At 33.7% G+C, this 13,212-nt stretch overlaps 4 protein-coding genes across 4 annotated transcripts; 2 read left to right on the top strand and 2 right to left on the bottom strand.

The window, feature by feature from the left end:
• Positions 1-1,741: 1,741 nt before the first annotated feature.
• Positions 1,742-3,869, bottom strand: LOC134829578 (uncharacterized). Its single transcript, XM_063842728.1, has 4 exons — positions 2,695-3,869; positions 2,522-2,637; positions 2,131-2,461; positions 1,742-2,072 (listed from the first exon to the last, which is right to left on the bottom strand). Exons 1-4 carry the CDS (start codon positions 3,779-3,781, stop codon positions 1,849-1,851), a joined length of 1,758 nt encoding a protein of 585 aa, XP_063698798.1. The 5' UTR covers positions 3,782-3,869; the 3' UTR covers positions 1,742-1,848.
• Positions 3,870-5,364: 1,495 nt separating this feature from the next.
• LOC134831070 (neuralized-like protein 2) lies at positions 5,365-6,683 on the top strand. Its single transcript, XM_063844711.1, has 4 exons — positions 5,365-5,538; positions 5,647-5,698; positions 5,755-6,302; positions 6,363-6,683. The coding sequence occupies exons 1-4, from the start codon at positions 5,496-5,498 to the stop codon at positions 6,479-6,481; spliced, it is 762 nt and encodes a 253-aa protein (XP_063700781.1). The 5' UTR covers positions 5,365-5,495; the 3' UTR covers positions 6,482-6,683.
• Positions 6,684-7,484: 801 nt separating this feature from the next.
• Positions 7,485-12,862, bottom strand: LOC134831170 (uncharacterized). The gene is made up of 6 exons (XM_063844832.1): positions 12,655-12,862; positions 10,523-12,580; positions 9,447-9,622; positions 9,174-9,387; positions 8,967-9,110; positions 7,485-8,023 (listed from the first exon to the last, which is right to left on the bottom strand). Exons 2-6 carry the CDS (start codon positions 12,551-12,553, stop codon positions 7,871-7,873), a joined length of 2,718 nt encoding a protein of 905 aa, XP_063700902.1. The 5' UTR covers positions 12,554-12,580; positions 12,655-12,862; the 3' UTR covers positions 7,485-7,870.
• Positions 8,185-8,972, top strand: LOC134831171 (uncharacterized). The gene is made up of 2 exons (XM_063844833.1): positions 8,185-8,296; positions 8,354-8,972. Exons 1-2 carry the CDS (start codon positions 8,207-8,209, stop codon positions 8,954-8,956), a joined length of 693 nt encoding a protein of 230 aa, XP_063700903.1. The 5' UTR covers positions 8,185-8,206; the 3' UTR covers positions 8,957-8,972.
• Positions 12,863-13,212: the final 350 nt, after the last annotated feature.

Raw genomic sequence — 13,212 nt, 5'->3', positions numbered from 1 at the left:
TTGTGTTCATTCTGCATGGCTTTAGTATTGTACTTCGAAAGTGTCCCTAGCAATCCAAACCGATGTTCATGGTTCCTAAAGGAAATTGAAAGAATCTTAATGAGACAATTCTTCATATGGAAGAAACTAACCAGATATGCTGAAAGTCGAAAGTCTGTAACATATTTCATCAAAGAAATTGAAAAGCACAATAATTATAAAGAAAAGTTTCTAAAGAAATTCTAAGAAAGAAAGAAAGAATTTTCTAAAGAAATATTTTTAGAACGATACTTGCAAGATACTATTAAAATTTCTCGGACATTTTCTTTTTTAGAAACAAGAAAGAGATTCTTCAATTAACTGATGCAGCCAAAAACTGGTTGAAGAGATTGAATTTATGATTCTTATTAAGTTTCAAAAAAAGCATTCGCTAAATAAATAATAAACACGAAAGTACAACAATCAGAAAGTTAAGTCGAATACCTAAGTAGTTATATTTTTAAAAATTTGGAAAAAAAATGTTGACCATAATTTTTAGCAAGATTTTAAAAATTTTCTAAAATTTTAAAGTATTATAAAAAAATTCATTGAATTGAAATCTCATGACTTTGAGCACTTTTAACTGAAGCGTGACATACAAAACAAAAAAATGTTAATTTCAATAAAAATCATCTAAAACAACGAATATCGAGTATACAAGTACAAACATTGATCATATAAATTTCAATACACAAACAAAATAAAAACAGAGCAAAATAGCGGCTCGAATCGCAAAGTTCAGTTGCGCTACTCACTTACATGATGTAGATCAATCATTTATATTGTTTATAAAAAAAAAAAGTTATTTATTAAATTTAATAAGAAGAAACGCGAGACGTCTTTTTTCTCTCTTTAATTTTTTTTTTGTATTTATTGCGTGTTGTGATTAAATACAATTTTTTTTAAATGTATGTGTGCGAGATTTCAATGTTGTGCGGAGGAGATATGGGCATGTGATTGACCGACCAACAATTAAATTTTATTTATTGTTGATGTGCATTATCATTTTTGTGGGATTTTTTCTCTCAACTGCTGACCTTATCGGCAGTGCAATGACAATGAGAGTTGTATCTTCTGCTGTAAACAGCTGTATTAAGTTGTTTGTTTATTTTTTCTCAAAATAATTACTTGTGACGTCATTTATTGCTACTTTCTGAGAAATTTTTCTTATCATGATTTTTTGTTTGAGATGAGATAACATCGGTCGGAGTAGAAAGCCTTGGAAGGGCAAAATTTTAATATTTTTTTTAATAAAGAAAAGTGTAACAAATTATTTTTGGGTCAAACGTGATCCAGCAACGTGATCGAAGATAATCTTTGGCGATAAAAGCGTAATTATTAATTTCTTAGTAATCGGCCGATTAATTGAAATGATGGAATTTCTATAAAAAAAATTAACATTTTGTGACATCATAAAAATCTGTTGTTTGTCACTTTGCCAATATTTTGTTTGTTTTTTGATATTTTTCAGACTTTAGACCTTAATATTTAAGACTTTTATTATCTCGGATTAAAAAAAATATTTTTTTTTGTAAAAAAAACATGTAAGTTTAAATTTTTGTGCGATAATTTTAAGTCATTTGATATGAATTAACTCACATTTTTTTTTCAACAATCCAATAAATTATGCAAAAAATTACAGGAAACCGTTACCTGTCAGTAAAGTCAATAAAATTTGCATATTGCAAATTAACACTTGCGGTCTAATGAAGAATTCTCCTCGTTTTGTATAAAAAATGACTTTATTGCATAAAAATAACAAAATATCCGAGTAAAAATATATAAAGAATATTGTAAAAAGGCCTCTCCATTCGAGCTTAACTCGAGAAATCACAAATATTTGGCTTTAATTTCTCGTCTCATAATCTTGCCAGTAGCATTCTTTGGAATTTCATTCACAATAACGATGCTTTCGAGCTTTTTGTATGGCGCAACTTTCTCCTGTACGAAATTCATGATTTCTTCTTTGTTGATTTTGGTATTTGGCTTTGCGACGATGAATCCTCTCGGAGCTTCGCCTGTGGTTTTGTGAGGGACTCCAACGACAGCGGCGTCTAAAAATTAAAATTTTTCAAAAAATTTTAAGAAAAAATTAAATTTTTTTCGATTTACCTGCAATTTGTGGATGACACTTGAGAATACTTTCCAACTCGGCGGGCGCTACTTGGAATCCTTTGACTTTAATGAGTTCCTTCATGCGATCTGTGATGTAAAATTGGAAGTTTTCGTCGTAATAACCGATATCGCCGGTTCTTAACCATCCGTTTTCGACAATAGTTTCTTTGGTTGCTTCTTCATTCTTGTAATATCCCTTCATTATATGAGGTCCTCGTATCAAAACTTCGCCAGATTGTCCCGGACCGAGACCAATCATCTTTGGATCTTCGATATTTATGATTTTAGCTTGGGTTGCGGGACTTGGAGAACCAATACTGCCAAAATTCTATGAAAAAAATGATTTTTGAAATTTTTTTTTGGATTTAAAATCGTAAAAATCACTCACCATATTGCCAATTGACTGCATCATAGCGACCGGAGATGTTTCTGTCAATCCATATCCTTGTGAAAATTTCACCTGAGGTGCTTTTGTTTCCACAAAGCGTTCAACTTCAGCTCTTCCTATAATAAATTTTTCATATAATATAATTTTTAATGAAAATTTTTATGAAAAATCACCTAAAGGAGCAGCTCCTGACATAATCATCCGTGCCGACATCAAATAATCGGGCTTTACATCCGCACTGTTGCTCATAAAAGTAACGATCGGAGGCACTAAATGAATTAAAGTCGTCTTATGATTCCTCAAAACGTCGACAAAAGTATCTGGCTTGAAGGCGGGCAGCGTAACAAGCTTACATCCCAACTGTAATTTGGAGATTAGAGTACAAGTCCATCCATAAATGTGGAAAAATGGCAAAACGCAGGGCAAAACATCCTGAAAAGTGTCACTTGCTTCAATGGCTAATGTTTCTCCGCCCAAATTTTGACCCAACATGACACAATTGCTCACGATATTGCGATGTGTGAGCTCGACGCCCTTCGCAACGCCCGTCGTTCCGCTGCTATAAGGCAACATTACTGTGTCATTCGGGTCAAAAGTGCGATTTTTCTCTAAAATTTCGAACGACATGTTATGAGGGTCCGTTATTTCCTTGAAATCGATCGTATTTGGCGGTAACGATGCATTCTCCCGATCTTTGACCATGATTATTTTTATGTCCATATTTGACATTTCCACAGCTTTTGCGATTTTTTTGTAATGCTCTGTCGTACTAATGATGATTTTTGTATCGGAATTGATCATTTGCTTCGAAATTTCGTCACTCGTGTAAATTGGATTGAAAGTACTGATCACGCTGCCTGACTCGATGCATCCCAAAGCCGCCACAGCAAATTCGGGCATGTTTGGGAGACAAACAGCAACTGTCTCGCCCTTTGTCACGCCGAATCTTTTAATCAAATTCACTGCAAGGGTCGCCGAACGATCCCTCAACTGAGCGTAGGTGTAAAATTTGCCGGTAATTCCACATTCGATCGCTGTTTTTTGTCGAAACTTATCAACGTTAGACCATACATATTGGTCCAATGTACATTTTGGTACGAGAATCCGGTTTGTGTATAGTGAATTCTGTACGATTCCTTCCTCCGCTGGAAATAGACTTTGATCTTCCAATGAAACCTCGTCGTAACTTGTTGCAAATTTCCGTATCTCCGGGCTTATGAGACGACTTTGACGGAGATTTTTCGTGATACTGCGCAACATTTTACTTTTCTAGATAAACGGATACGGCGATAACGAGAATTTTAATAGAAGAGGTCAATGAAATGCGAAACACAATGAGACATAAACACAACTGACTGAGACGGGACGCAAAAAAATCGCAATTCGAGTTTTGCGGGTCTTCGGTTTACCATTTGATGAACTTGAAGGGTTTGCAAATACTCGGCTTTTTTAAATCTCGATTTTCGAGTAAGGAAAATTTACTAAATTTTAGACAAAAAAAAAATGAATTTGCTTTTATAAGTTATCTCAGAAAAATAAATTTGCTACTTCAACAAAATGAATTTTCAAAAATTTTAAATTTTTTACTTTTCGAAAAAAAAAAATTAAAATTATTGAAAAAAATTCATATTTTTGTATGTACCTGATAAATTTCCATTGGATCCATTTGGAGCAAGATTTGACAAAAAATGCTTTGACACAGTTTTTGACATAGTTTTTGATTTAGTTTTTCTCTTGATTTAGTTTTCAAAACAAAACTATGTCAAAGAAAATTTTTTTTTTCAGTTTCAATTTTTTGGCAGTTTTGAGTTATAAAATGATTAAAAATGATAAATTAGAGCCCTCTGACAAATTTTTATTCATTTGGAGCAATATTTGACAAAAATGGCTTTGACACAGTTTTTGATTTTGTTTTTTGCTCTTGATTTAGTTTTCAAAACAAAACTATGTCAAAGGAAAAATTTTTTTTCAGTTTCAATTTTTTGGCAGTTTTGAGTTATAAAATGATTAAAAATGATAAATTAGAGCCCTCTGACAAATTTTTATCCATTTGGAGCAAGATTTGACAAAAATTGCTTTGACACAGTTTTTGACATAGTTTTTGACACAGTTTTTGATTTAGTTTTGCTCTTGATTTAGTTTTCAAATCAAAACTGTGTCAAAGAAAAAATTTTTTTTTCAGTTTCAATTTTTTTGCAGTTTTGAGTTATAAAATGATTAAAAATGATAAATTAGAGCCCTCTGACAAATTTTTATCCATTTGGAGCAAGATTTGACAAAAATGGCTTTGACACAGTTTTTGACATAGTTTTTGATTTAGTTTTGCTCTTGATTTAGTTTTCAAAACAAAACTATGTCAAAGAAAATTTTTTTTTTCAGTTTCAATTTTTTTGCAGTTTTGAGTTATAAAATGAATAAAAATGATAAATTAGAGCCCTCTGATAAATTTTTCCATTTGGAGCAATATTTGTTTGACATTTTTTAAGATTTTCTTGATTTTTTTTTCATAAAACTATGTGAAAAAATTTTTTTTCAGTTATCTTTCAGTTTATAAAATGCTCGAGAAATATGAACCATATATAACTTAACGAACATTTTCGATGGTAATGTTTTTTTTTGTTAGAAAATTTTTTCAAGCTCCAAAAATGTTTTTCTTTTTTTAAAATTTTTGAATATTTTTGTAACTCTTTTTCAATTTTTCAGAATCCGAATTTAAACTACGATAAAATCCGAGAGCTCGAATCTCGAGCTTCAATAACTTTTCAAAGCCCGAATTTAAAAACTCTCCTTTGTTTGCCTCCGTTTTACTAAATGCCTACAGAGGTACGTAGCTGTATGACAAACGTACAGAACGGCAAAACAATCAACAAAAAATCGCAAAAATCGAAAAATCTTGTAAATTGTAAGTTTGTGCTCGAACAAGTAGCAGATAAGGACAAGTTTATGTGGTAATTGTGACTGTCGCACGGGCATCATGGAAAACACGAAAGTCCTTTCCAGATTTCATCCCTTCCACGGTAATTCATCATTTACGTGAAATTCACTTCCGTATCAATTTTTCGAGCAAATTTACAACATTGTAACAATTTTTTCATCTTCTACTCGTTCTTCTTATCTCGCTTTAGGTGCGAACATCATTTTGTGCGAGGACAATACAGTGGCTTATCGGAAAGCGAGGTACGTTGTTTTTTACATTCCATTGACAAAGCAAACAATAATTTTCCTTCTTGTAGTTTCGCCAACGCATTGACATTTTCCGAGCAACCCATCAGACCAGGCGAACTCTTTTTGCTCGAAATACAGGAGAACGAACGCGGATGGAGCGGACATATTCGTTTGGGACTCACACAACTCGATCCGAAACTCGCCGCCAACTCGGACAAAGTTCTTCCACAGTATGCCTTGCCAGATCTCGCGAATCTCGGCACGAGTTGGGTGTATCCCGTATCAAAATTCGCGGGACCTTCGATGCACGAAAGTCAAATTTTGGGCACAGGTATGATCGTTAAAACGTCTCGTGGGCCCGTGCCGAAGAGCATGTTACGCCCGAGTAATGGGAATAGCGCGGAAATTTTGTTGCCCACAGATATCGGATCGCGAATTGGCGTGATTTTCGTACCTGTGCCGCACGACATGGAAAAGGCACAAATGCACTTTATCATAAATGGCGTAGATCATGGGCCGTGCGTTTCGGATATTCCGTATAACGATACGCCGTTGCATGCTGTCGTCGATGTTTATGGCACCACAAAACAAGTCAAGATCATTCAGTTGTATGAAAGTGAGTTTCTTGCTTTTTTCTTTAAAAAAAAAATCGAAAATAAAAAAACTTTTTTTTTAGTCTCTTCCCTGCAAAGCTACTGTCGTGATGTAATTCTTAGTATGGTCATGAAGGAACAAGTGACGCATTTACCCTTGCCCGAGCGCTTAAAAGAATATCTGACGATAAATTGCAGTTAAGCATCTCTAAATAATTTTAAGGACTTTCTTTCTCATTCGGACTGCAATCTCTTCGTTTCTGTATTCCATTTTTATTATATTCTTATTTAGGGTTTAGCATAGGTCATATATATATTTTTATCTCGTGAACATAAAATATAAAAAAAAAATATTATTGTTAAAAAGTACTAACAACACTTATTTTTTAGTAATTGTTGCAAAATAATAGAAATAAAAATCAATCAATGTCAAGTTTGGAGTTTTTATGAATTAGAAAATTATTAAAAAAAAGGTAAAAAATTTTAAAATTTAATCGAAAAAACATTTTTTAATCGAAAAATTGATTTTTTCCCAAATTGAGAATTTTAGAGGTAATATCAAACGTCATTTCGTATATTTTTTAATTAAAGGAACGTCTCGTCAATTGAAAATTCTTCAAGTTAAACTTCAAAATTATTAAATATCACATATTTTTTCAAGAAATTTTAAGGATTTAAAGTCATTTCTGTTTCTTTTGAAGCAAAATCTTTCAGAATTTGTCTTAGATCTCAGAATTTTTTGATGAAATGAATCACATGAGTCCTTTTTACTTTCGAATTTGAAAGTTGAATATGTTTTTCGATGCTTTGAGATATTCCATTCGACTTGCCAACATAGAAAACGAAGAACATAGCTTCCAAATTTCAGTTAATCACAAAATTTCGATGTTTGGAGCTCGAGAAATCTATTCACAATGATTTAATTAGACAATCCATCTCTTGTTTCCATCCACAATAAGTTATTTTAACCTTGTAATTTGTGATTTTCGCCTTCAAAATAAATCCTTGAAGAAAATTTTTCCTTTGCTAAAAATTTTATGAAGTAAAATATTTGCGATTTTCAACTTTCACACGATGAAACTGCTTTTTGAACCTAAAAAATACTTTAAAAAAATAAAAAATTAAGAAATTAATTTGAAAATTATTCAAAAACCTAAATTTTTTCTTGAAAAAAATTTTAATATATTCAACTCTTCTTTTTTTTAATAATAATTATATTTTTTTGTCTCAATGTGTTCTGTTTTTCTTGTGTTCTATAGTTATTTAACATTAACTACATTTATTTAATTAAATCTGTAAATATTTCTTTTTAAATTACTTGCATCTTCAAATCTTTTCTTTTGTGTCATTTAACCAATTATTTAACTAAAATCTACAAATTTAATAAATTTTCTGTCTAAACAGGAATATAACTGAAAATATACCCAAACATCTGTTGGGAAAAACTTAACTTAATATTTTAACGAAATTTTCCGTTTCTAATAAAATTTTAAAAGTATTTTAGAGATAGAGAAAAAAAATAGTGATACGTCTTCTTCAAAGGTTGAAATTTTTAAAAAGAATGTTTTTTTTTGCGTCAGAAACTTTGAAGTTACCAATGTCCATTGATTAAAAAGTTTCTGAATTTCTCTTGGCATTCGGCGGAGGTCCAATGTTGAATTAGAATTTGCTCTTCTTCGGCAAGGGCTTCGTCGATTTGTTCGATCAGGTCCTTCGTTAAAGTTGCTTTGATGGATAAAAGTGCCTAAAAATTAAAAAAATTTAAATTTTACGTTAATTCTCATGAATTTTCAATGAATTATTTTAGAGTATTAGACAAATGTTAAGAGAAGTTTAAAAATAGAACTATGGGAGAATAACTGGAAGAGAGAGTATATTTTCCGTATTTTTTGGAAAAACATCAGTTTTTACTTAGTTTTTGTTGTAAATGATGCGGAAAATAAATTTTGTGGGAATTTTCTTCATTTTCGTGGCTTTTTTAGTCAATTTTGGAGCTGGATATTATTTTATCAACGGGGTAAGTTCTTGAAAAACCTCGAAATTTCAAAGATTTTAACTTTTTTTGTAATTTCAGACGAAATACTTTGAAGAATGTGACAAGTACGCCGTTTGTAACATCCTGTACGATCGTCACTGGATGCCAGATTTGATTGAAAACATCTGTACTTGTCCTCAGGGCAGTGTTTGTCCCACAATGTATGCCGATCCCATCGACGAGTATGCAATGCAGATCAATTCTCGCACGCAAATCAAATTTTGTGAGCCTATCGATAAATTGAAAAAGTGCAAACGGAACGAATTGGCAATAACTACGAAGAAAATCCTGTATTTGGATCATTTACGAAGCGCCAAGGCAGTTTTGCACTGTGCCTGTGACGATTTCTCGTCTTATTGGAAATTCAATCAAAGTTATGGCGACTATTTGGACAATGACAAAGCTTTAATTGAAATTTTCGACGATTATCAATGCACGGAGCTCAAAAAATGTGAGCCACGGGAGTTTTGTGGATACGCCAGATCCGATTTTGGGTTCATTTTTCATCGTTGCTCGTGTCCCTTGTACCATAAATGCGGTTATGACGTCGAAGATGAGGACGATAATGCGGATGTTATTGAACTTTTCTACAATGGACTTGGATATCGGGCACGATGCATCCCCACAGAAGAGTTTTATTAACAAAAATTACCTGAGTCGAGCTGGCGACAACCGCACGAGCCGTCGAAAGTACTTCGTCGTTGAAATTGCTTCTAGAAAATGTTCGTGTGACAAGTTCGTGCTCGATTCCCTCCTCAGCGGTCAATGAACGATTACAATAAAAGAGGTCACTAACCTGTAAGATTAAAAAAAAACATTTTTTTTCTACTAAAATGACAAATTCGAAGAGATAACGTACCGTGCGATTCTTAATTTTGTTCAGTAGTCGCAGCACGGACAAACCTTCGGGGAAGTAACCCATCAAACCGTAAGGCGCGGATAGTTTGACGTCGTCCCGAGCAAGTACAATGTCAAATAACGGCAAAATTGTGACGCCGATGCCGCATGCTTCGCCGCTTTGGAGACTGCAAATTAGCGGTTTGGGAAAAGTTGCAAGGGCAAAGATGAATTTTCTAAAAATTTTAAGGGAAATTAGATTTTTTATGAAAATTTTTAATTTTTGAAGAATTACCTGACAGCTGAGGCGAATTCGCGTGCAGCATTTGAACGTTTTTCTTCGTCAATTTGTACCAAAATGTTGTAGTTGATGCCGCGACAAAAGTCCGTGCCAGCTGAAGTGATGACAACGGCATTGCAAAGTGTGTCGTTCTCGAGTTGTTTCAATGCGGCAATAATTTTGTTGAGCAACTGTCAAGGGAAATTATGAAAATTGGGTTATTTTATGAGGTAATGATGGTAAATTTACAAAAAATTTTTCGATTTTACAAATTTTTCGAAAATTATTTGATATTTTGATTATCGAACAGTTCAAAAAAGTCAAAGTATCTACTATATTTAAAAATTCAAATTCAATCAAATTTGCAAAATAAGAAAAATTTTTATGAGAAAATTGAAGATTTTTCACTAAAAAATTGAAAATTTAAGAAAATAAAAATTTTATAATTTTTAAAAATTTTTTAATTTAAATTTTAACTGGATTTTAAGAATTTTTTTTTTTTCAAAAATTTATTAAAATTTGAACATTTTTTACTTTTTCAAATTTAAATTCAAAAATCAAAAATTTTTCTAATTTTTTTTTTAAACAATTTTAAGAATTTTTTTTTTGATTAAAATTAAAAAACTCCTCAAAAAAAAAAAAAAAATGATGAGAAAAATCAAAAATTTTTGATAAATTTTTTAATTTAATTATTTTAAAAATTTTTTAAAATTATTGGAAATTGTTTAAAAAATTTTAAAAAAAAATTTTACATTCTAATTTCCAAATTTTTAAAAAAGTAAATAAAGAATTCGTTTAAGTTGTTCATCAATTTTATCAAAATAAAAAAAAATCGTTGAAATTTTATTTTGAGTCAATATTTTCTTATTTTTTTTTTATTTTTTTTTTTGTCAAAAATATTCAATTTTGTAAGAATTTTGTATTAATTTTCAAAATAATTTCCAAAATATGTAAAAATTTAAGAAAATTCATCAAATTTTTGATTTTTTGAAAAATTCGATATTCAAAATAAAAATTTTCAATTTTTTTGAAGTTTGTAAAATCAAAAACATTTAAATTTTTTACAAAATTTTCATCAAAGATATACTCACTTGCAACGTCAGACAATCCTTAACCTTCCCATCAATACTCGGCAGTGTCAAAATCGCAAATTTATCGTACTTTTTAATGCTCAGCTGCTTCGAATCCAGCGCCTTTCTCTTATCCGGACTCAAAACTTGCGGCACAACTGGCTTAATGGGCGTCAAATTGAACGGTTTTGGCTTCAACTTGCCCCGAATCTGTTCGACTAGCTTACTTGTGTCGAGTGGCTTCTTATTTGCGGATTTTTTCGCATTCGGTTTCGCAAATTCAAAGTTTTTGCCGCGCGGTTTCTTCGTGGGCGGCGGATTTGCCTTCGTAGCTGTTTCAGTTGTTGTTTCAGGAACTTCCGACGTTGATGTTTCTGTCTCCGGGGCATCTTGCGAGTCATCGAGTTGCGATTGATCGAGCGACAAACGACGCGGACTCGTTGTTGAAGAGTACGAACTGTTCGAACGACGTCTTACGATCATCGAATCGTCATTTTGACGCGCTTTGTAGACATAATCCCACGAATCGTTTTGATTGGTTTTCCGTTTTTTTGCGGGAGTTTGTTTTTTCGCGGCAGCAGATGAGGCATTTGTAGCTGTTGCAGTTGCTGAAGGTGTCGCGGAAGTAGTTGGAGGAGAAGGCGTCGGAGTTGGAGCACGTTTCGCACGAGCAGCACGAGATGGCGTTGTTGTCGGAGGAGATTTTGTTTGTTTGATGACTGCCCGCTTGAGGGCGTTGGCTTTTTTCAGCAAATTATTTTGTTCTTCCTCGACGTCGATCAGTTGTTCTTCCATTGCGGTCTTAATTTCCGGCAAATCCGAGTTATTTTCACGCTCGACGGAGTACAGCATGTTAACAGCGCCCTCATCCCCGAGTAATTTATCGATTTCAGACTTTCCGGTGCGTTTTTTCTTGTTAACCGCAACAACAACGGGTTTCTTTTCCTCCGTAATTGCCGGCGATTCGTCTTCATTTTCGGTTTTTACGACATTTGTCACTTTTTTGATGGTTGTGTTGCCGATTCGCGTGCCAACAGGTGGCGTTGGATCATCCGGATCCCAAATAACTTTCTTTTTAATGACGCGACGACGTTCAAATTTGATGGGAGACGTTACTTTGGCGGCATTTAGGATGCGTGGAGGTTCAACAGTTTGAATTATCTCAACAGAACCCGCATCATCCGAGACAACGGCTTGCGTTTGTTTGCGTTTTGCTGCCCCGCTCTTCGTTGCGGGTTGAACTGCGGGCTTATTGACACGAGAAACGGGCGAAACTGTGTACGTTGTTGTATTATTTGACTTTGAATCGGCAGTTACCTCGAATTCGACTTCGTTATCGCTCCAATCGTCGACTATGGAACTCACGAGATCCGTCGTCGTTTCGTGTTTCGATTTTCTGCCACGTTTGGGCTTCGGTAGACTCATCATTTGTTGTAATGCGATCTCAGCTTCGTCTTCGGGGTCGGGATGTGTTGCCTGCGGAGGTTCAAGAACATCTAAAATTACCGCTCCCGCCTTTTTTTCGACATGAGTGACAACTTCGGCACTGTCATTCCCTTCAAGAATCGCAATGAGGTCTTGATCCTTAATTTTTACAGAAGCTCCTTTATTGCCATTGTTCGTAACGACATGAACAGCACCCGATGATCCCGGTTCAAGCTCTTGCATCGTCGCTTCCAGTTCTTTGTCGAGTTCTTCGCTTGTCACAAACGTTCGTCTCAATTTATTGCGACTTTGAAACAGTTGTCCTGAACCATTGGAGCTCTCATCCGACGGATTTGTCTTCTTAGGACGTCCTCGAACCCCAATCGGAGTCTCTTGCAGCTGAATTAATGCAATTTCAACGGGATTTTGCGTCACAGGCGATGCCGGTTTGATAATTTTGTCCTCCAAAACTTGCAATTTTGGCACAACTTTCGGTTTCTCGTCGTCCTGCTTGACAATTTCACCCAATTCGGCTTCGATACTTGCCTCCAAGGTACCCGCATCTTCAGTTTCAGGCTTTTCCGCTACTGCCTCCGACACAGTCTCCATATTTTCCACTTCTGCCATGACTGATGGTGCAGCGAAAGGCTTTTACTGCAAGAAAAATGCAAGAAATTAGTTGAGATGCATGGTTCAGTGCATATTTCCAAAATGCCACACACACATACCCATACACAAAAAAATAACAACGCTTCGAGCTCGATTTATTTCGTTCGCGTTTGGTCCTCTCTTCGCATTATTTCGCAAAGTTTTTGTTTGATTTTTCTTCAGCAGACTTTGTGCTTTGAATCCTACGCGGTTTTGAGGGATATTTTTCCTTATTTTTTGGAGAAATTTGATTTTTTGATCGGCTCGGCAAAGAAGCGCATCAATTGATAGGAGACGATCTGAAGTGATAAATTTCTCTTTTTGGGGTGCCTCATTTACGGTTTTGCACTTTTGTACGCCTCATTTTACGATCAGCTGACCTCGTTTGAAATTTGAATTCGTTAAGGTTTGAATTTTGATTTTCAGAATTTTATGAAAAAAAAAAATAAAAAAATCATTCATTCAGAGTAAAAAAAAAAATTATTAAAAATTAAAATTTATTTAAACATGTCAAAGAAAAAAATTTTTTCAGTTTCAATTTTTTGGCAGTTTTGAGTTGCAAAATGATTAAAAATGATAAAATAGAGCCCTCTGACAAATTTTTATTCATTTGGAGCAAGATTTGGCAAAAATTGCTT

The sequence above is a fragment of the Culicoides brevitarsis genome, chromosome 2 (genome assembly GCF_036172545.1).
Source record: "Culicoides brevitarsis isolate CSIRO-B50_1 chromosome 2, AGI_CSIRO_Cbre_v1, whole genome shotgun sequence".
NCBI lineage: Eukaryota > Metazoa > Arthropoda > Insecta > Diptera > Ceratopogonidae > Culicoides > Culicoides brevitarsis.
The sequence above is the reverse complement of the archived record's forward strand: the minus strand, read 5'-3'. Positions and strand labels throughout refer to the sequence as shown.